We start from the raw sequence: 22,753 nt of genomic DNA, 5'->3' as shown, positions 1-22,753 counted from the left end.
TTAACAGAAGGCCAATCAGAACTTTACATGTAATGGCCCACGCACAGGGGGCTCAAGCTTAGTTACTTATGTTAACGAAAAAACAACAAATAAATTAACAAACAACAAACACGTATAAAAACTAACAAGCATGAACAACAGAGCAATTACATATATCAATATTAGCAATATTTCGTCAAGGCGAAAAAGAGAGGCAACATTTATTTAGACCACAGGGAGAGCGAGCATGTTATCGTTATATTATTTTTTTTAATTCTATGTTATTTGTTTGTGATGAAATAAAACTTTCACAACTTTCTTTCTTGATCTTATTCTTATGACGATGTAACGTCAACCCTACACCTAATCAGCATACGATTGAATGTTTATTCGGTGTGATAATCACCCAGAAGTTGATGATACACAAGGTGAAGTGTAAGTGTAACTAATACCATGGCAATTATAAGGTTAGAGTTTAGATCAGTTTAGATAGATAGAAACATAGACCCTCCTCCAAACGGGGGGGGGGGGGTCTATGGCAGAAGTATAAGAAAGGGCAAGGTGTCGATCTTTCTTAATATTCAGTAAAAGTAGTTAATTTATTCAGTCGGAAGAGAGGATTCTTTTCATCTTCAATAAATCAGGGAAGAAGGTAAAATTAAATTAAATTGAATTAAATTAAATTAGGCCTAAATATATCGCTCACATTCTCGTTGTTTGATTTCCCTGTGTTTAGATCTACTGTAATACATACAGCTAATCATAGTGTTGTGTTGTGTTGTGTTGTGTTGTGTTGTGTTGTGTTGTGTTGTGTTGTGTTGTGTTGTGTTGTGTTGTGTTGTGTTGTGTTGTGTTGTGTTGTGTTGTGTTGTGTTGTGTTGTGTTGTGTTGTGTTGTGTAGTGTAGTGTTGTGCTGTGCTGTGCTGTGTTGTGTTGTGTTGTGCTGTGCTGTGCTGAGTTTAGTTTAGTTTTAATAGTTTAGTTTAGTTTAGTTTAGTTTAGTTTAGTTTAGTTTAGTTTAGTTTAGTTTAGTTTAGTTTAGTTTAGTTTAGTTTAGTTTAGTTTAGTTTAGTTTAGTTTAGTTTAGTTTAGATTAGTTAGGGATTGGATATCCTAGGATAATAACACCCCATCAGAGTCTCATTTGGAAGAGATTATCAATGTCAGATTTCTTGTGTAATTGACAGTATGTCCTTTTGTGTATATGTATATACACATTTCTACTATAGCATTTCTCCGGCGAAAGAGAGCAGTTGTCAATTTTGTTGATAATTATGTAGAGCATGTTCTGCCATGATGATGTAGTATTGATAGACAGTTTATTGTATGGTTTATCATGACATTCACCGATTACTTTGGTGACTCGCCTTTGTACTTTTTCAATTGCTGTTATATCTGTCTATGACCATGCTTGTGAAGCATATTCGAGACGTAGTCTGACAAATCGTTTACATATTCATCGTTTACATATTCATTTTAGCTTTGAAACACTAATGTAAAGACAACTGAGATGAAATTATTTAAAGATAAGTTTAAGCGTAGAGGAAAAAAATGTGGTCGTACTTTAATTTTTGATATTCGCATGGTCAGTTGTTCAGTGGATGGACGTCCACTGCAAGTAACAAGTGATAGACAACCCTGCAACCACTGGCACTGACATGACTACGCAATCTTAAAAAGTTCCTGACACGGGGTCAACATCCGGGCCTTTGTACATTGAATAAATTCAAGATGGCTGCCTCAGGTAAGTGCAACACGTTTTCTCCCGATCGCGGGGAAGGCGATTTTTTTTGTCTATTCAAGAAACATTTAATGTCTTGATTACTATAATGGCTCTCATGTGATATTGAATTTTCTTGTAGCAAATAATGTTATTTGAAACAGACAGGGATTCTTTTAAAGGGCCGTGAAATTTTATGAATGAGAATGGGCTGAAACATGGTCAATGTAAATTCACACGATGTACCATCGCCGCAAGTTTCCCATATGCTCAAAAATGTAAGATGTTACAGAATTTTATCCCGGCTTTCCATGACGTTAATGCAACTAAAAGTATGTATCAGTGTCATTTGCCATGCTCTAGTGTGGATTTTTGTGTTGTTAGTATAATTACACCAGGGCTTCATCGCTAAATTTTTGTGTCGTCTCTGAATGAAACCATACAAAACGTGTGAAAATATGTCAAATGCTGTAGCATATTCATTTCGCCTTACCGCCGTTTGAACGAAACGATGTGAAAAACATCCACGGAAAATCAATATTGATGATTTAAATGGACCGATTAATCGGTGAGTAGCTGTAAGATGTAGAGACATAAATTAATTCATGAAAAGGCGGCGGCCAGCTCGAGTTACTATTTCTTTGACAGTGCGATCATTATTCCCTTCATATCATGTTAGGCAAGAAGAAGGGAAAGCTGAAGGGCAAGACCCTGAACTTGAACGAGTTTCTTTCCAATGATTCTGGCGGTGGTGGAAGTCCTGCACCAAGCTACACCTACAAACCAGTCAATAGCTGGGCAGATGAAACCGACGATATAGACGACGGTGGTGGTGGTAAGAAACTTACATGTGAATAAAATCAAAATGGCAGTCAAATACATAATGGACACATACATTAATCATGTTGTGGCACCTATTACCATGGCAGTCAAACACATAATGGACACATACATTAATGATTTTGTGGCACATATTACCATGACAGCCATACTAAAAAAGTAATAGTTACATAATAAACAGAGGCCTTTGATTTTGAAAGTGATCAAGGGATTTTTTTGGTCTACACTGTCATTAAAAGTTAAAGTATAAGATTTAGAGAGACAATCTAGAACAAATATCATGTTAAAAGGGATTTCAACAAGAAAATAGTAAGCTACTGTATATAGATATAGGCACATTCACAATCAGAAAAATGTGATAGAACCATGAGACTTTTTTAATCTGAACAGTTTCTAAGCTTAGATCATTTTCTCCCTAAACAGGATAACACAAGTATCACGAATCATTGTGAATTTGACCTGCTTAAATTATTTGAAGAAACAAAAATTAGAATGATGTAGTCTCATTGTACTAAGAATAGACCCAATGTGTTAAAGACTGAACTCCTTACATATCTTGAAACATGGCTACTTGTTATTAGCATTAGGTATAAAGAGGTGTCAATGCTTGGCTACTATAAAGAGAGACAGAAATGTCATAAGTTTGTGTCAAATCTCTTTCCTTCAAAAATGTTGCAATTGGAAACTAATCTCACCAGAGAAAAGGAACTTTTCCACTGGTACTTGTACTTCATGTTGAAATGATTACTGGATGTTGGTATATTCCTCTAAAAACAGCAATACTACAAGAATGTCATTCCATCTGTAGCCAGATTCAGTACAATGGTATGTTTGGTTCACCAAAAATTGTAATCTTATCCACTGATTATAGCATTGTAGCACGAGCCCCGAGACTTGTCTTGGTGTTACTATCTCAAGAATCTCTATACCCTTAGATTTGTCTTGGTGTTACTATCTCAAGAAGCTCTCTATATCCTTAGATTTGTCTTGGTGTTACTATCTCAAGAAGCTCTCTATACCCAGAGACTTGTCTTGGTGTTACTATCTCAAGAAGCTCTCTATACCCAAAGATTTGTCTTGGTGTTACTATCTTATAAGAAGCTCTCTATACCCAGACCTTCATGTTACTATCTCAAGAATCTCTACATCCAGAGACTTGTCTTGGTGTTACTATCTCAAGAAGCTCTCTACACCCAGAGACTTGTCTTGGTGTTACTATCTCAAGAAGCTCTCTACACCCAGAGATTTGTCTTCATGTTACTATCTCAAGAAGTTCTCTACACCCAGAGACTTGTCTTGGTGTTACTATCTCAAGAAACTCTCTACACCCAGAGACTTGTCTTGGTGTTACTATCTCAAGAAGCTCTCTATACCCAGAGACTTGTCTTGGTGTTACTATCTCAAGAAGCTCTCTATACCCAGAGACTTGTCTTGGTGTTACTATCTCAAGAAGCTCTCTACACCCAGAGACTTGTCTTCATGTTACTATCTCAAGGAGCTCTTTGCACTAAGCCAAGTTTTTTACCTGTGGAAGCACAGAAATTTGTTCAAAATTTGAAATTATCACTTGAAACCTTGCCAAATCAAAGTGGCTCGTGAAGCACCTGTAAGTGACTACCCTCTCAATTTAATTCATGTGGGGCCAAAATTTCATCATTTAAGCATTGTAATGATGCAAAATTTAAGCAATCTCGTTAGTGAAAATTTGAGATAAGATTGAAGATTTCAAAATGTGCAAGTTATTACAATTTAGCACACCACCAGTGTCTGATTGTGGTTTATTCCACTATTACAGGAGGTAGCTCAGCATGGCCCGATAGTGATGTGTATACCAAACCAGCAGTGGATCGATCCAGACTACCTACAGCTCCTCGTAGTTCTCGGCCTATTGATATTGACCAGACACGTTTACCAAGTGGTCCACCATACACAGCATTTCTAGGGAATCTGCCATATGATTGTGAGAAGGATGATATTTTTCAGTTCTTCAGGAACTTAAAGGTAAGCATTACAAATTACAAAAGTACAAAGGGAATATTGAGGAACTTATCTGTTCTTTTTTCATTTGCGTCCACCATGAACGGTGATAAATAAGTGAATTTAAGTAAAGATATAGACAGCTCTTTTGAGTATGTATAACAGGAAGAAAACCACGCAGAATATAATGTAAAATTAGTGATTTATAAACACAGTTAAAACAGTAAGACTAATAGAATAGTAATGTGATGAATTTCTATCACAGTCAATGCAAACTACATTGAATGTCGTAAAAGAAAATAGCCTCAGAATTAGTATTTATGGTATTAATAGCTTTACAAAGTTACAGACATACAAAGTGAAGAGGGCATGAGATTCATATTTTGTATATTTGTTCACTAATAAAACTTTGACATGTCAGTTGTTACCTGCCAACAGATTGTGGAGATGAAGAAAGCATCAGATTCATAGGCTGTAAGACATTGATTCCAGAACCACTTGGCAGTATACATAGTAGATATGTCTCCTATCAGATGATTTAGGTGTAGAGGACATCAGGTTCACATTGCGAGATGATAAATCTATAAAAATGGTGTTTTTCACAGGTTACAGAAGTACGTCTACCAAGAGATGGTGGAGGTGAAGAGGGCAGATTAAAAGGCTTTGGATATGCAGAGTTTGAAGACATCAATTCACTGCTGGAAGGCTTAGCATTGAATAATGAGGTAAACAACTAACTGTTCTGATGATACCCAGTAGAAATTTTACTGCCACTTATTTCTAACCAATGATGAATGATGCAATTTACTATTTCATAGACTAAGAAAAAAAATTGTTTCTGGTCAAAAATGGTGCGATGACGTGATTTTATTTTTATTCTCAACACACCTGTCACTCAATCTACTATTTATGGCAGTTTCTGTTCTTTTTATTTAGTACTTTAGAGCAAGTGTGTATGTGGGGCAGATGTCATTAGCTTGTACATTATTGGCTCTGCAGTTGTCTTCACTGAAGTAGGGAGGGTTGCTTTTGTGTATCCCCCCCCCCCCCCCCTAGATCTGCAGACTGCATGGACTGGACAAACACAGAAATAAAAAGACAGGCACAAGGGTATTTAAGTGATGCACATACTGACCAGAAATAATTCTTCTTTTTTTCTTTTTTGACCCAAACCAGTGATATAGACAATGTAAATTGAGTTTTCACAGCCACAGTTTATCATCATCTATTACAGTATAGGTTTTCAAATAATGTCATTAGTCACATTGCATGAAAGGATGTCACTTATGTTGTTACATTTAGGCTTGATTTGTCTTGATTACATGAAAATGTTAAAATAAACGGAACAGATACAGGACTGGTGTAAATTCATGAATGAATATCAGATATCATCAAATCAGAGACTGATTGTTTTCACTGGAAAGCCCCTTATTAAAATACTAATTGTTGGCCCCATTTTAACATTATCTCAAGTTTGTGGTCGGACAGATGTAAGCTGAGGTATATATTCGGAAATATAGAACATAAAGAGATAAATGCACGTTATCAGTGATCATTTCCTTTATTACATTTCAACATGATTGATGAGTATTTGCAGAGTTTTAATTAAATGTAGGTCATTAAGTGCCACATGTATATTATAGAATGTTTCCTCAGCTTTATAGGTCAATTTTGCCACGTGTATAGAATGTTTTCTCTGTCTCTCTTCCAGAGATAGTGCCTTGTATGTCAATTTTGCCACGTGTATAGAATGTTTTGTCCGTCTCTGTTCCAGAGATAGTGCCTTGTAGGTCAATTGTTCCACGTGTGTAGAATGTTTTCTCCGTCTCTCTTCCAGAGATAGTGCCTTGTATGTCAATTGTGCTACATGTATAGAATGTTTCCTCAGTCTCTGTTGCAGAGATAGTGCAATCGCTTATGGGGATATGAAAATCATACTCCAACCAATGAACCTATTTCATTGGATGCAAAAAGGGTAAAACAGCCACAAGACCCAAGATGTTCTCTCTCTGGTCTCTACCTGGCCAGCATAGGTGTTACTGGTCTGTTTACTCATTCATGAAATTAAAATAAGAATGTCGTTTTGATTTATTGTAGATGTTGAAGAATAGACGTCTTCGTGTTGACATAGCTGGTCAGTCACAAGGTAAGGTTAGGCTCTCAGCCAACATTTTGTACAGTGTCGTCTGTATGTCTGTGTTTTTTGTGTTGTCTGTCTGTTTGCATGCATGTCTGTGGGTATGTTTGTCTGTCTGTATGATTGCTTGTCTGTATGTATGTATGTATGTATGTATGTATGTATGTAAGTATGTGTACGTACGTGTACGTACGTATGTATGTATGTATGTATGTATGTATGTATGTATGTATGTTTGTTTATGTCTGCTTGTCTGTGTGTGTTTGCCTGTCAGTCAGTCTGTCTGTCTCTATGTGTGTGTGTGTGTGTGTGTGTGTGTATGTGTGTATGTTTGCCAGTCTGACTGTTTGAAAATTGTTTTATGAATTAAAATTCCAATATAAAGACCCAATGCTTGTCCATATGGCCATTTGAACTATTCTTTACATGTATAATCACACAGTGAGTGCTATATGAAAGAGATTTCACATTTGCTAAACATACATTTCATTTGATTTGAAGAGTGGATACACTGAAACCATATTCAAATGTATTTCACTATAATATATACAAATAAAATCAGGAAGATTAATTTTATGGCAAAAAACATACTGTGACATTCTAAATTTTTAGTTAACAGTTATTTTCACTGTCATTGCAGGTGTGGTTTTCCGCTAAAATAAAAAAACCCATAAAATACTTTTTTTATTCATATATACCATGTTTACCTTCCTAAATCGATGGAAATTAATAGGTCCAGGTCTTTAAAGCAAAAATTCAATCCCTTGATAAGCCAGTATTTGGCAGTATTTGACCTTTTGTACTGACACAGATCAAAGGTTGGTTATATCTAGGAACTGTTGTAAAAATGATAGAAATAAAATTAATATGTTTAGACTTTATCAGTTAAATACTTTGTTTGCTGTACTTGAATTTCCCTAAAACCTATCAGACAGACAGGAATAAAAACAATCACAGAAAAAAAATCACAATGCTAACATGTCATAGAAATCACTTTCCTGTACATTCATTTTCATTTTTGCATCAAAATATACTAGCCTGGTGAAATATAAATGTAAGAATGACATTTTGAGCAAAATGAAATGTGTTTGTTTTTACTAAATCTACTGACAAACCTACCTGTATGCAGATGGCAAACAAAGAATTTAATTGATGGCATTTTAGAAATGAAAACAAATCAATTTTAAGAAAACAAAACATTTCACTTTTTTTTTTGACAAACATGGCTCAAATCGTTGTCACAGTCAGATCAAGGAAACTAATTTTTAACAGTAACAGTAAAGGTATTAGTTTACTCACTAAAATTCACAACTTGTCGTTTTGACTTACTCCTGTTAATGTTGATTTATTTGCCTCATATTGCTAAGGTGAAATTAAGATAATCAATCTTATGGTATCCCACTGTAAATCATAGTCATTCAAAATATGCTCAGAATTACTGATTAGATTTTGAGAAATTATCAAATCTAACAACAGATAACTCAAAAATATATCACTCATTTCTTTAACTCCATGTACTCATAGGAAATTAAATGTTTTCTATGAAAATAAAGTACTGACACTGTGGAATAGCAGTAAATTGTTTGCTAATTTGCATATGAATGTTCCAAGGAGGGGTCAAAGGTCACAACTCTATGTCTGCATAAATGTCAGGGTGCCTGAAAACATAAGCGGTCATCCTCTTTCCAGAATTATTTGATATTTTCAGTTTAAATACTCTGATAAGCTGACCATTTTAAAGCATAAAATGAGCAAATGTACAAGGGAGAACAAGAAAAATTACTGATGAAAGTATAGTGTAGTTGTGGTTATTCTCTTTCCAGAATAATGTAATATTTTCAGTTTATATATACTCTGATAAACTGACCATTTTAAGGAGATGCAGTCTTTTTGTAAAGGGTGATAAGCAAGTAAAATCTATCTGAGTTCCCCTGTCATTTTACTGGGGTTTGCCACCAAAATGATGGTAGAGTGTATGCCAGTTTTACAATATTCCCCCTCTCTGTTACCAGGGTTACCCAACCTCAGCAAAAACTCTGAGATAGAAGCACAATGTGAGCAAAGGGTACAAGGAAAGAAAGACAAGTAAAATTACTGATGAAAGTATAGTGTAGGTTGTAGTCATCCTCTTTCCAGAACAATTTCATTGCACAGAGAAGCATGTAGTTTTTGTTATATTTACATAGTAAAATATGTTTTTATGAGAATGGAAAATTCATTTATTTAAAGAAAAAGTTTTACATGAATTAAATTAAGACCATGATGTAGGTGAAAAAAAAATTGTGTCTTTCCGATAATATGGCTATAGAAAATAGGGTAGGTAGGGCAGGATATTTTTTTTTTAATTTTATCTTCTTAATTGTTTTTTATTTTTGAAAAATATTACTTCAACCCAACGAGAAATGAAATTTTAGTGGGATATCCCTTCTGTGATAGTTTTGATGTACAGATTTAGAAATGAAAAAAAGAAAACAGATGTGCGTGAAGGTCAAGAAGACAAAGAATTTGTTATCTTTCTGTTTTAAATGTGTAAAAAACTGTTTAGGGTTGAGGCTTAAACTAGAGTCAGTCGGGTTATCAAAAACACACATTTTTTTTATTCAGCCTTACATCACAGTTGTAAAATATTTTTATTTAAAAAGTTGTTTCTGTGGTAAAATATTTCTTTTTAAAAATTGAAAACAGTAACATATTGGTTCAAATGCCTACAATGTTACATTGATGCAAGCTTATTTGAGCTATTTATTTAGGTTGGTTTATATCAGCATTCATTGATGACAAGCCATATGGTAGATAATACACCACAGCAGCTTTGGAACAACATAAATATTCAAATCACAATGATAAGAAAATAGGCCATGACATACGCCCTCTAGTGGTAGTGGGTTCTCAATGCATGCCCCTTATGTTATTCACATTTCACTCAGCTGACCCACAATGCCCCTTAACTGTATGAAACTTTACCCAATAAAACTCAGCCTACATTTGTATTAGGAAAATATCGTATAAGACATAAATTGAGAGAAATTGCTGATAAATAAGCATAATTTATTAACATTTTTCAGCATTAGAATTGTGCTAGGCTTAAATATAATTATTTTTGTAACTTTTTTACCAAAATATTGGATGAAATGGAGCTGTGAGTTTTGTTTATACTAATTCAGCTATTGAGATTCCCTCTCAATTCCAATCATACTGTGTTCAGGAAAGACTATTAAGATAAGTTGTGTCGCCGCGTCCTCACCAGTTGACAATGTGTGAGGGCACCCCATCACATCATCCCTTACAGCCTGTGTTCAGAAGTAAAAGTGTTGTTATCTATCTACTAAAACAACAACTTGAACTTGCCAAATGATCAGCTGTGATCATAAAGGAATATTTTTACATGTAGTCTTCTGTTGAAAATTCCCTTTTTAGCACAACTGAACTTGTTCAGTAGTGCTATAGGGATCGCCCGGCGTCTGTCTGTCTGTCTGTCTGTGTGGATGTGTGTGTGTGTGTGTGTAAACAACTTAAAGTCAAAAACCGCTGAACCGATTGGTGGGTCCATTACTTTGGGTGTCTAGTTGGGAAATTGTTCAAATCAAAATGATCGCATCACAGGTGTGTGATTTGGGTCAAAAAATGTGATTTTTGGTCAAAAAACTTAAACTCAGAAACTACTGGGGAGATTGGAGCGAAATTTGGTGGGAACATTCTTAAGGGGGTGTAAAGTAAGATTTGTTCATGACGGGATGATTCCATCAGTGATATGCAAATTAGGGCTAAAAATGTGTCTTTTTGGTTAAAAATCTTTAATTCTAAAACTACTGAGCAGATTGGGCTGAAATTTAATGGGAATGTATCTAGGGATGTATGGACGAAGAAATATTAAGCATACCATGATTCCATGAGTGATATGCAAATTAGGTGTAAAAATGTTCATTTTTGGTCAAAAACTTATATCTCAAAAAGTACTTGGTCAATTAGTCTGAAACTTGGCAAGATGTTTCTGAAACTGTTATTCTGCAGATTTTCTTAAAAACATTTTGACAAAATTGGCCCTAGCAACCATCACCACACCCTTTAGCAACAACCAAATGGCAGTATATTTTGGTCAAATAACAACATCATCTGGTAAGCAAGTGAGTAAACATTCAAAAAATGTATGCAAATACCCTAGCAACCATGACCACGCCCATAGCAACAGCCAAAACGGTGGTGTATTTCACAAAGATAACAATAGGGTTTAATAGATAATTGAATAAACATCCAAAAAATGTATGTAAATTTGCATAGCAACAAGACCACGCCCATAACAACAGCCAAATAATCACGTATATTGCAAAGATAACAACAGGAATAGAAAGACAGATGAATAAACATTCAAAAAATGTATGCAAATACCCTAGTAACCATGACCACGCCCATAGCAACAGCCAAACGGTGGTGTATTTCACAAAGATAACAGGGTTTAATAGACAATTGAATAAACATTCAAAAGATGTATGTAAATTTTCCTAGCAACAAGACCACGCCCATAGCAACATAGACTAGCATATGGATAAACATTTTTAAAAACTACAGTTGTGCTACAACGCCATTGGGGGTATTTTTGTCTGTACAAAGTTTAAAACTGCAAACCTCTAACAGTCTTCTTTCTTATATTTTCATGATTGCTGAACAGAAAAAGGTGACAATATGGGCAGAGATCAAGGGCCAGACAGAACTGAAGGTGATTGGAGAAGGCCAGCAGACGATGTTCCTCCTCCAGTGTCGTCTCGTGAAGACCGCTATCGTGACATACGAGAATATGGTGGTGGAGGTAAATACTTTGTTCCATATTTCATGTCCTAGATATATTAATGTACAAATACTCAATAGAATAATATGTATGTATAGCTGGACAAAGTTTAGTGAAGACTAAGTAAGAAATGTGTGTACCTCATACCGTTCTGAAGAAAGTTTGTGTAGCAGGGACAAATGATGTTGGAATTGGATAGGGTTTTTCATTCAATGTACACACAACACACACACACACACACACACACACACACACACACACACACACACACACACACACAAACCCCACATGATATATTTATTTTGGGCGTATGGTAAATTGTATTAATTTACTTGCTAGTTAGCTGAAGTAAGAAATGAAATTTTGAAGTAAATCATGGTTTCATACATATACATATACACACACATGTACATATGCACACACACACAACACACACACACATGCACACATACACACACACACACACACACCATCCTGAAGTATCCATGGTCTTTGATTCTGACTTCATTAATCAAACACATTCACAATGTTATTGCATATGCAGTATGCTCACCACTTGGCAAATTTGTTTGGAAGTAATTCACAATCATCAAAGCCTGTGGTGATTAATTTCATTAGCTTCATATATTAAGTTATGTCTTCTCCAAAGTGGCTAGTTACAAGAACCTTTGTGGTGGTCAATAATTTGCAGGATGACTGCTCACCTCGCCATATGTTGGCAGACTACAGACATATGAATACCTTTGATAATCAGGGCTCGAAATTAACTTTTTTCTTTGGTAGTCCTAGTGGACTACCAGTTTCAGAAATTGGTAGCCCAAGGATTGTGACCTGTAGTCCCATATTCCTGAACTGAAAACAGATTTCCTCTATTGGAAATATGTGTGTTATTAAAATAATTTCATGTCCATAAATCTTCCACATAATCAGTGGTAGCCTGAGTGGGTTACCAGCTGCAAATTGTGGTAGCCCCATGACAAGAATTGGTAGTCTGTGGGCATGGGACTACTGTTAACTTCGAGCCCTGATAATGATATTTCAATGTTTGAAATGGAGATAACCAGAATGGAGAAACCTTAAAAATTCCTGATGCACACCTTGAATGTAGGTGTTACTATGACTAAACAATACAAAAAGATAAAATCGTCATAAACTAGAAAACTAAGTGTTAGCTTATGTTTTTCTTACAGGCTATGATAGATATGATCGGTACGGTTCAGACGACCGTGATAGATATGACTCACACAGAAATCAGGATCGTTACGGGGGTAGGAGTAGAGGCGGTTACAATGACTATGGTTAGTAGATAAATGCTAATCCATATGACTTTGACCATCAACTAAATGCATGGTGTTTTTCACCATAATATTTAGAATTAACTTCAGACCAAGTAAAAACCAATGGTTGATAAGTACAAATGTACTTTTTGTTGAGTATTTGGATGATACTTACGGTAGGTTACCATTCAAACTTAGCCCCCAGTAGCTGTAATGTTTTGCTATTTTTCATTAATTGTTGAAAATATGCCGTCTTTTACTGGAAAGAATTCAATCCTTGTAAGGCATAAAAAAAAATAATTGTTTGGTTCCTGTTACCCGACCCCACCTAGTTTTTCACTACCGACCCTAAACTTTTTTAACGCATTCGACAAAAAAATAATAAAATCACAAAAAATTGTGAAGTCTCACGAGAAATAGTGGAAGTGGAAACTGACATCAACCTAAAAAGACAATATAAAACCATTCTTCCAATCTGTAATGTCTGTACATCTGATAAGAAGAAATAAACAACACAGAGACCATTTGGAAAACAATGGAAAACCTGAACTAGACACTCACACATGATAAAAAATTATGTAGTAAAATAAAATAGAATAAAAATCTACCTACCCCACCTATTCTAAAAGTTGAGTGTAACCAGAACCACACAATTTTTTGCTGATTTCAGTTCAATCCTTGTAATTGCTGATTTACGTCATTCATAATCATTAATAATCATTGACATTTGATTGAAGTCTGTTTAAAAACTGGTGTGAATCAGTTACAAACCCAATATCAACAAACTGTAAATTTGCAGGATGTTGACAAGGTGATTGTACATTCCTCAGAAAGTAGAGACAGAAATATGAACTGAGATAATGAAAAATATTGATCTAGTTACAGTTACTGGGGTTTTAGATATCTCTGCATCTCTCAATAATTGTTTATGATATAAAAATTAAAAAAATGGATAGTCTCAAAACTCAACTCACAAGGTTTTTTTATGAGGTCGATGTATGCAAGACATGAAGATATGATAAGGTATGATAGAGAATGATACGAAGATAATGTACATTATCAAATATAAGAACACTTTACCTTAAACATTTTCAATGTGCATGATTTTAAAAATCAATGTACTGTATTCTTTTGCAGGGTACGATAGGTACGATCGTTACAACGACCGTGACAGATACAATTCGTATGGAGATTATGGGGGTAGGAATAGAAGTGGCTACAATGATTATGGTTAGTGTGTGACAAGCAGCCATGCCACATTCAGCCAGCCACATAACCAATCGCATTGTAAAGTAACTCATTTGCATATTGAATAGCAACTAATCATGTAAATTTGCATACTAGTATGACACACCTGGTTGGAATGTGTATTGTAGCATCTGGTTACCATCAGTATAGAATGGTTGAAATGCTTGTATGCTTATTATACATGTCTGCATTTCTCACCTATGATGGTAGTTTTTGCTTGGAATGCAGTTTTACTAATGTTTCATTTTAAGATTTTCTAGGTGATTCCTGATAATATGGAATGTTCTATTTAACACAAGCCTGAGATTAAATTCCTTGTTTCTTCTAGGATATGACAGAAACGACAGAGACAGGGGATCATACAGGGATCGTTACCAAGACAACAGAGGATATGGAGACCGTGGGGGATATGGCCGTGATGATAGGTCATATGGTGACAGGTCATACGGTAGTGACCGTGGCTACAGTGACAGGAACCGTGGCTATGGTGACAGGGATCGTAGCTATGGCGATAGAGATCGAGGCTATGGTGATAGAGATCGAGGCTATGGTGATAGATATGGTGAGTGTAAAAGGGTCATATTGAAACTAATTATAGTATTAGACAGGGTCATTCTTTTATTTAGGACCAATGTCTATGCAAGACAACTGTGCTTCACACCTAAACTTTGATCCTAATGCCAGCATGGCCTTGTTCAGAAGTAATCCTAGTTTGGATAAAGGTGGACCCAGACACGTTCACTATGCACAAACAGGCCTAGTAACCGAGACTGATACAAATTTATGCTACCCAAAAAATTATCAGTATTTTGTGTCATTTTTGCATCATGTATAAAGTCCAAGAGTTCTCAGTGTTGTTAGATATATTATTTGAGCAGGTTTTGAAGTATATTTAAGTATGAAAGTTCAAAACAAAGTAACCGCCATAAAATTACAGATTTTTCTCCTTTGTCATCAAGCAGTATATTTTCATAATTAACGCAAATTTGTTAATTTTCATGCAGGAGGAGGAGGAGGTGGAGGCTTTGATGACAGACGAAGTGATGGAGGGAGACGATCATTTGGTTCAGGTTACCGTGGTGATGACAGACAATATCGAGATGAAGGAAGTGGAGGCTACAACCGTGACCGCGGGGGTTACGAAAGGAAAGACCGTTATGAAAGGGATAGTGACAGAGATCGATATGGTGATAGGGAACAAAGTGCTAGTGAACAAGGTATTGGATATTATCATTATCTGGCCAATCAAACTGTAGCTGCACATTGTTATATGCATTCTTGCAAGCCTCAGATGCAACAGATAATGATACCTCTTGAGGGGTAGCTTACGTGAGGTAGAAGTGTCAATGGACAGTGGTTTATGACTTGGTGTTATTATTTATTATTATTTCTTTAATTCAGGCCACCAAGATGTCCCATAAAAATATAAAAAAAATACAAACACAAAGAAAGAGACAGATAAAATAATATTAAACTAGCAACTATCTTGTACTATACATGACATGTTATGAAGAACTGTTGATAATAATATTAGTACAAAAATGGTTTGAATATCTATTTACTCATTTCCTTTCTTTTGACTGATGGTGTTTCTTTACCATCTATAATCTAGATGCTCCCAGGGAAAGGAGACGGCTACAACTGCAACCTAGAACACAGCCTGTAGAGACTACCAGTAGACCCTCAGCACCTCCTCCCTCCAAAGCAGCTGGCTCTTCCATCTTTGGAGGTGCAAAACCAGTGGACACTGCCTCTAGGGAACGAGAAATTGAAGAAAGAATTCAGAAAGAAAAACAGCAGCTGGAAGAGGAAAGAATGCAGTCAGATAGGGAAAAACAAGATGGTAGAAAAGACAGGTTTGTAGAACTATTTCGGTGTTTTTACAAAGGTTTGCCAAGCCAAGTATTAAAGTTATGGTGAGGTAAATCTGTGTTTTTACAAAGGTTTGCCAAGCCAAGTATTACAAAGTTATGGCAAGATAAATCTGTGTTTTTACAAAGGTTTGCCAAGCCAAGTATTACAAAGTTATGGCAAGATAAATCTGTGTTTTTACAAAGGTTTGCCAAGCCAAGTATTACAGAGTTATGGCGAGGTAAATCTGTGTTTTTACAAAGGTTTGCCAAGCCAAGTATTACAGAGTTATGGCAAGATAAATCTGTGTTTTTACAAAGGTTTGCCAAGCCAAGTATTACAAAGTTATGGCAAGATAAATCTGTGTTTTTACAAAGGTTTGCCAAGCCAAGTATTACAGAGTTATGGCGAGGTAAATCTGTGTTTTTACAAAGGTTTGCCAAGCCAAGTATTACAGAGTTATGGCAAGATAAATCTGTGTTTTTACAAAGGTTTGCCAAGCCAAGTATTACAGAGTTATGGCGAGGTAAATCTGTGTTTTTACAAAGGTTTGCCAAGCCCAGTATTACAGAGTTATATAAAAGAAAAACATTGCACTAAATACAATAAAAGATAAAAAGAAAGTGAAAAAGTGTTATCACATGAAAGTTGAAAATATCTAAAACACAATAGAAAGAATATTTACGATCAGAAGTTTGTAAAAGATGTCTCTAAAATTGAATATTGTTTTATTGTCATTTGTTGGTCATTCCAGGGATTTGGCCTGAAGATGTTACGTTTTTCTAGAACTTGGTAAGGAGTACTTTTTCATAGCATTATAGGCTTGAACATCAACGTGTCGTACTGTACAAGTCACTTCAATCATGTATATTGAATGTTTGACACTATGATACAAATTTCAATCTATTTCATGTCTAAATTTTAGCTGGAGAGAAGGTCGGCAACGCAGAGATAGTGACCGTTCTAATGATGGACGTGATAACGCACCACGTACAAGACATGGCAGCTCAGGGTCAGGGTCAGGAAGAGGTGGACCTCGACCAGGTAATTTATCACAGAGTTTTCTGAACTTCTCTGTCACCATGTTCCACCACTTTTAATATGTTGTTCAGCATAAAATTATGAGTGTACTAAAAAATTATTTCCTTTCAGTTGTGTCGAAGTCAAATATTTTGAATTAATTATTTTGTCATTGCAATTTTAGTTTTACAGCTACTGTTATGATTACATATTGTGCTTCTCCATATGTTACTAATAGTGTTGATGGAGATCAACCTAAATCATGATTATGCCTGTATTGTTTACCAGGCTTCCTGGATAGACAAGCAATGTGTCAGTTATTCACAGGATGAAGTGTTACAGCCTTCGTTGTCATTATATCTTGTGTTTCTGTATCATTACTATAATGAGTGGCAGTCACCCTAATGGTTTGATTTGTTGTCCATGATTTTAATGAGTTCATGTGTTGCAAAGACCTCATATTTGTATAATACATTGTTGATTGACGATTGCTTTGTTTTCATGATACAGTTATGCATACAAGGAGAGACAGTGAACGTTCTGATGACAGTGTCTTCAAAGAAGAAAAAGAACAAGATCCCACCTCTCCAAGGCAAGTTGAAGAACCCAAAAAGAACGTGGTACCAGCTCCACCACCTAAAGAAAATCCATGGACAAGAAGAAGTCATTCAAGTGAACCCAAGTCTCCGACATCAGGTGACAGAGATAGCAGACCTTCATCAGAGTCTTCACAAAATACACCACCTCGAGAACAAACACATTCATCCTCTAAAAAGGATTATGTTGATGCCCCTCCTCCAAAGGAGAATATTTGGGCAAAACGTTCCGCTACGAAGACTTCCCCTGGAGATGAACCAGGTATGTCAGTAAATCAAACCTTAATTATGGCCCCTAAAAGAAGAAAAAAAAAGAATTGTTTCTGGTCAGCGTGCATCACTTGAATACCCCTGCATCGGTCTGCAGATCCAGGGGGAAACACAAAAATAACCCTCCCTACTTTGGTGAAGACAATTTCAGAGCCAATCATGAACAAGCAAATGACATCTGCCTCACATACATACTTGCTCTAAAGTACTAAATAAAAAGAACAGTAACTGCCATAAACAGTAGACTGAGTGACAGGTTTGTTGAGAATTAAAAGAGTATGGTGTGAAACATGGCACGTATGGTGTGAAACATGGCACATGTGGTGTGAAACATGGCACGTGTGGTGTGAAACATGGCACGTGTGGTGTGAAACATGGCACATATAGTATGAACATGGTTTACATTTTGTGACATAATGGTAGGTAGTAATACTGGTGATAGTCAAAATATTTTCCCTGTCCTCTGCATTCAGAACCAGTTTGCACACTGTTGGAAAGAACTTGAGATGTCTGAAATTTCATCCTCTGCATTCAAGATTAGTTTTCATATCCTGGAAAGAGCCTTGGATGCCTGGAATTTCATCCTCTGCATTCTGGATTTTTTTGCGTATCCTGGAGGGATTTTTTGATCTGTCAACTAACTTTAAGTGAACGAATCATGTGATATCAATATAAAATAACTGCTGTACTTAACATTCTGTTTTCTGATATTCTCTTCTCAGTAAACGATCACCATGGAGATGGCCGAAAACCTGATAATAAAAACTATAGAGATTATAATAAAGATCGTAGGAAAGATGATAGTCGACAAGAACCATGGGGCAGGGATAAAGGAAGTCAGGGTCAAAGTTCGAAGGATAGAAGACCTCAAGAACCCAGAGAAATGCCTAAATATGAAGAGCCAGCTCCTCCGGTACGATAAGTGTTTTCAGATTTTAGTCCTTATCTTCCTTGTGTAATCTCATTGAACATAATTATCCAGTCTTATTGATACAAAGTAACAAATTATATATGCAAATAAAAAACAAGTTTAAATGCTTTAATTTTTTCTGAAAAATTGAGAAGATATATGTATTAGAGTGACAGTTTGTTTCATGTTACCGTTCAATGGCAGTTTGATACAACCATGCAGCAACCAATAAGAAACTGCACATTACATTTTAAGATAGCAATATCGAATGAATACAGTTTCTTGCGACACTTTGCAGACATCAAATGCAGATGTGGCTCTGTGTGTCTGCTTCTAGTTCCTGTAACTTAACACAATTTTGTACGCATCATTACATGTACGCCTGCACGATAATGCTCCCATACACATACGCATTCTAACATTTATTTAAACCTCCCTATTGATATTGTGCTAGAACTTGTGACTTCAGGAAGACATTGATACATGATTATTATGTGATTTGTTTCAGACATGGGGCACTAAAAGCAAGTTTGCCCTCCTGGATGATGAAGGAGAAGAAGATGGTAATGTGTCTGATTGAGACATTTGATTCAGTCAGATTAATATGAAACAAATTAGGCGTACTGTGAATCACCTAGCTGATCCACAAATCAACAATTTTAATTACCTGGAAACATGAAAAAATCTTACCTTGTACTAAAGATAAAGCACCATTTAAAAACAAGCTGTCATCTTGTCCGTCAATTTATTCTGTGATTTGATTGGCACAAGTATGTTATGTGATTCCAGTGTCTGACAAATTCTGGCCATATAAGGAAATTTGTGATCCATAACCATATAAGGAAATATGTAATACATGACCATATAAGGAAATGTGTGATGTTATTGTGATTTATTTAGAACTGGATCCTGTAATTCAATTGTTAGCCAAACAAGGCCATGTAAGAAACTGTGTCAGTTTTGACGTTGTTTACAGTGATTATTTACCTTTCTCATTTTATCTTCAGATAAATCAGTCTTGCATGAATATTGATAACTTTATGACTGGTACATAAGAATGTCTACATAAAATTACACATCTTTTTATTCTTTCATTATTAATAAAGCCCATAGAAATACAAAAAATGCAGTTAGATATTATCTCTATTAATACAACCCATCACTTCAAATCTTATCACAACCACAGAGGTTATTTTTCTAAAATACTCCTTTGCACATATCTTATTCCCCCCCCCCCCCATTTCATTGTAAATGAACCATTCCTCATATTAGGAAATGTGGGACTGTTCCAAGTTGCATGAAATCAAGGGGTGGTGCAAGTTATTTAGGGGTGTTGTGGGTGTTTCTACAATGTATTCTAGTTCTTCCTTAAAACACAGTATTTTTTATTTCACTTTTTTTTCAAAGTGAAATTCCGAATATATTGTGTACAAACACTTTCCTTTTTTTTTTGTAATTTGTTGTCCAGTGATATGTCTAAACCTAGCTTCAAAGATGTCCATGGTAGTAGAGATATTAAAATACTGCTAATTATATCATTTAAATCTCACAAAGTGTCAACCCTTCTTCTGCCATATGATAACAAAATAACTTCAAAAAATGCAAAAAAACTAAATGCTAAAATTAAAAAAATTAAAGTATATTTTACAAAACAGGATCAAAGTTGCTTCAGTCACGTCATAGTTTAACTTGCAATACTGGGGGCCTTTGACCTTTGACCTTCCTGGTCACCAAAGAAGATCTCAGGCTTCCGTATGACTCCAAAGAATATATTGTTTAAAAGTGTTTTATAGTGTTGTATAACAAAGTCTGATAATACAACTAAGAGTAAACTGTGAGTAACACTTTCCCTGTTCTAGGGACTGTGAGTAACACTTTCCCTGTTCTCGGGACTGTGAGTAACACTTTCCCTGTTCTAGGGACTGTGAGTAACACTTTCCCTGATCTCGGGACTGTGAGTAACACTTTCCCTGTTCTAGGGACTTTGAGTAACACTTTCCCTGTTCTCGGGACTGTGAGTAACACTTTCCCTGTTCTAGGGACTTTGAAACTTGTCACTGTTTATCCTAAATTTTATCCTGTGAATGATAGTCACAACCTTGACTTCAAACACCTTCAGATTAACTAAATTACCCGTCCACAAGTTGATACTGTATATACTGGATTGACGTCCATGTGTAAATAAACAGTGCACCGTTGAATAGTTAGAGTGTAATACCCTAAATCCTCCACCAGGGTCTATCATGATCTATATTTCAGTAATTACAACATAAACCAGAATAAATTATAACCGTGGAGGGTTATACATGTATTGCTTGGCAGTAGCTGGGGTAATTCGTATGTGTAGACTTGGGTTACTGTGGTTGTTAATTCTGTAAACCTGGAAATTTTCACTACAGACTTATTTCTGCTATTTCGCTGGAAAACAATCATACAAAAATTAGTGATTAACATGCCTTGTACTTTTGACACAATGTACCAGTCTGGTAATTAGAAAAAACTAGTCTTTGAAAACTAGCTGAAGACTAAAATTTTCTAGTGGCAAAAATGTCTTTAAAGTACTTGTGGACTTCTGTCACTGCTTGGCAGCATTTTAGCTATGACAAGGTGAAAGATGTAAAAACATGGTAAAGTAGATGTGAAAATAAGTAGCCAGACAGGTTGAATAATCGTGCTATTGACGACAAGATAAATAAATATCATAGTCATCTCTACTGGTGACGACAAGGTAAATATTATAGTCAGAATGTCTTGATTATTCAAGATCACTAGCATAAACCAGAATAGAGGAATGTGACTCACAGTTTATTTTAACTTGTACTGTTATCATTGGTTATACTAGGTTTTACCAACCAATTTCATGGATATTTTATGGTATTTTTAAAAAAAAAGTTGTGAACTTGAGAAGAAAAAAAAAATTTGTAAGAATAATTCAGCAAAAGAAGGGTTGACTTCCCCCCATTTTGCTGCAGACTGGACTACTTCATTGGATTATTGAACAGGGTTTGTCACAATTCAGGTAGAGATGGGACTGTACAGGACTGCAAAGTATAAATTTTAATTTAAAAGTGATGAATTCTGTACTTAGGTGACTTTCAGTAATTTAAATCGAGAGATGGAGTGAGCAAGGTTATGAAATGGTTGTACTTAAAAAGATCACAGACACAGAACAGGGACTGAGGACATCACAGACACAGAACAGGGACTAAGGGTATTGTATGGATTGTTGATATGATGGTCTTGTGATTGGTAGATGATGTAGCATATTTCATGATTTGCCTGCCAATCACAACACCTGTACTGCGGATTGGGAGGTGAAGTAACATGTTTTGTGATTTGCCTGCCAATCACAGCATTCATACTGGTACTCCTGATTGGTAGATACTGACACCTCTAGCATGTTTTGTGATTTGTCTGCCAATCACAACATCTGTACTGCAAAGTGATGATCCTCTTGATAACCACCATTTCATACCTTTGCTAATATCCACCCATCATTTCCCAAAACTCTCTTATATAGAGTAAAAGTGCAGATACATAATCGTGTCTGTAATAGAAGCTAAGATATTAATATACAAAATTTAAGAATTTCTCCTATTCTTGTATGAAAATTTCAAACTTTGTGAAAAAAAATGTCTGAATTTACCTTCAGGTTTTACTATTAGTGAAAAGTGATAAATTAATTGTCTGTAGGATAGGAATCATAGCAAAGTTTTTTCGGTTTTCTTTTTCAATTATAATTTGGAACTATGTAGAGGTTAGTGGCCATTTTTTTTGTGGTCAGCCAGTATAGTTTTTTTCTGAATTCTATGTATTGATATGTCATTTTCGCCCAGTATAAGGAATAAAATTGTGAATGGAAATTTTGTGTCTTGAGTATTTTCACACTTGAGCAAATGTGCAATCCATTCAAAATAAATTGATGGTATTTGTTGTGTTCAGACCCTAATGCGTCAAAAGAGAGAGAGGGGTCTAACAGGTGCCATTTGTTCAAAATGAGGTAAGACCTATTCCATGCCTGGTTTTGCCCATCATTCATCTAATAATAATAATAATAATCTTTATTTATACTGGATAGTTCTTTAAGCATATAAACACTTGTCGCCCAAGAAGTCCAGTGAGGGCCATACCTCATGGGTTCAGTG

General features: G+C 35.5%; 1 protein-coding gene across 5 annotated transcripts; it reads left to right on the top strand.

Moving 5' to 3' along the window:
- Window positions 1-1,701: 1,701 nt before the first annotated feature.
- Window positions 1,702-22,464, top strand: LOC144447326 (eukaryotic translation initiation factor 4B-like). 5 transcript variants are annotated; one of them, XM_078137288.1, is made up of 15 exons: window positions 1,702-1,723; window positions 2,379-2,531; window positions 4,335-4,540; window positions 5,122-5,241; window positions 6,614-6,662; window positions 11,320-11,457; window positions 12,627-12,734; window positions 13,851-13,943; window positions 14,290-14,523; window positions 14,966-15,178; window positions 15,574-15,817; window positions 16,738-16,856; window positions 17,343-17,690; window positions 18,421-18,611; window positions 19,117-22,464. In XM_078137288.1, the coding sequence occupies exons 1-15, from the start codon at window positions 1,711-1,713 to the stop codon at window positions 19,186-19,188; spliced, it is 2,301 nt and encodes a 766-aa protein (XP_077993414.1). In that variant the 5' UTR covers window positions 1,702-1,710; the 3' UTR covers window positions 19,189-22,464. The 5 variants fall into 5 exon arrangements, with proteins under 5 accessions (XP_077993414.1, XP_077993415.1, XP_077993413.1 ...); XM_078137289.1 differs by having other exon boundaries at window positions 2,379-2,534; window positions 13,851-13,913; XM_078137287.1 differs by having other exon boundaries at window positions 2,379-2,534.
- Window positions 22,465-22,753: the final 289 nt, after the last annotated feature.

The sequence above is a fragment of the Glandiceps talaboti genome, chromosome 16 (assembly GCF_964340395.1).
Source record: "Glandiceps talaboti chromosome 16, keGlaTala1.1, whole genome shotgun sequence".
Classification (NCBI taxonomy): domain Eukaryota; kingdom Metazoa; phylum Hemichordata; class Enteropneusta; family Spengelidae; genus Glandiceps; species Glandiceps talaboti.
This window is presented reverse-complemented; position numbering and strand designations above follow the sequence as displayed.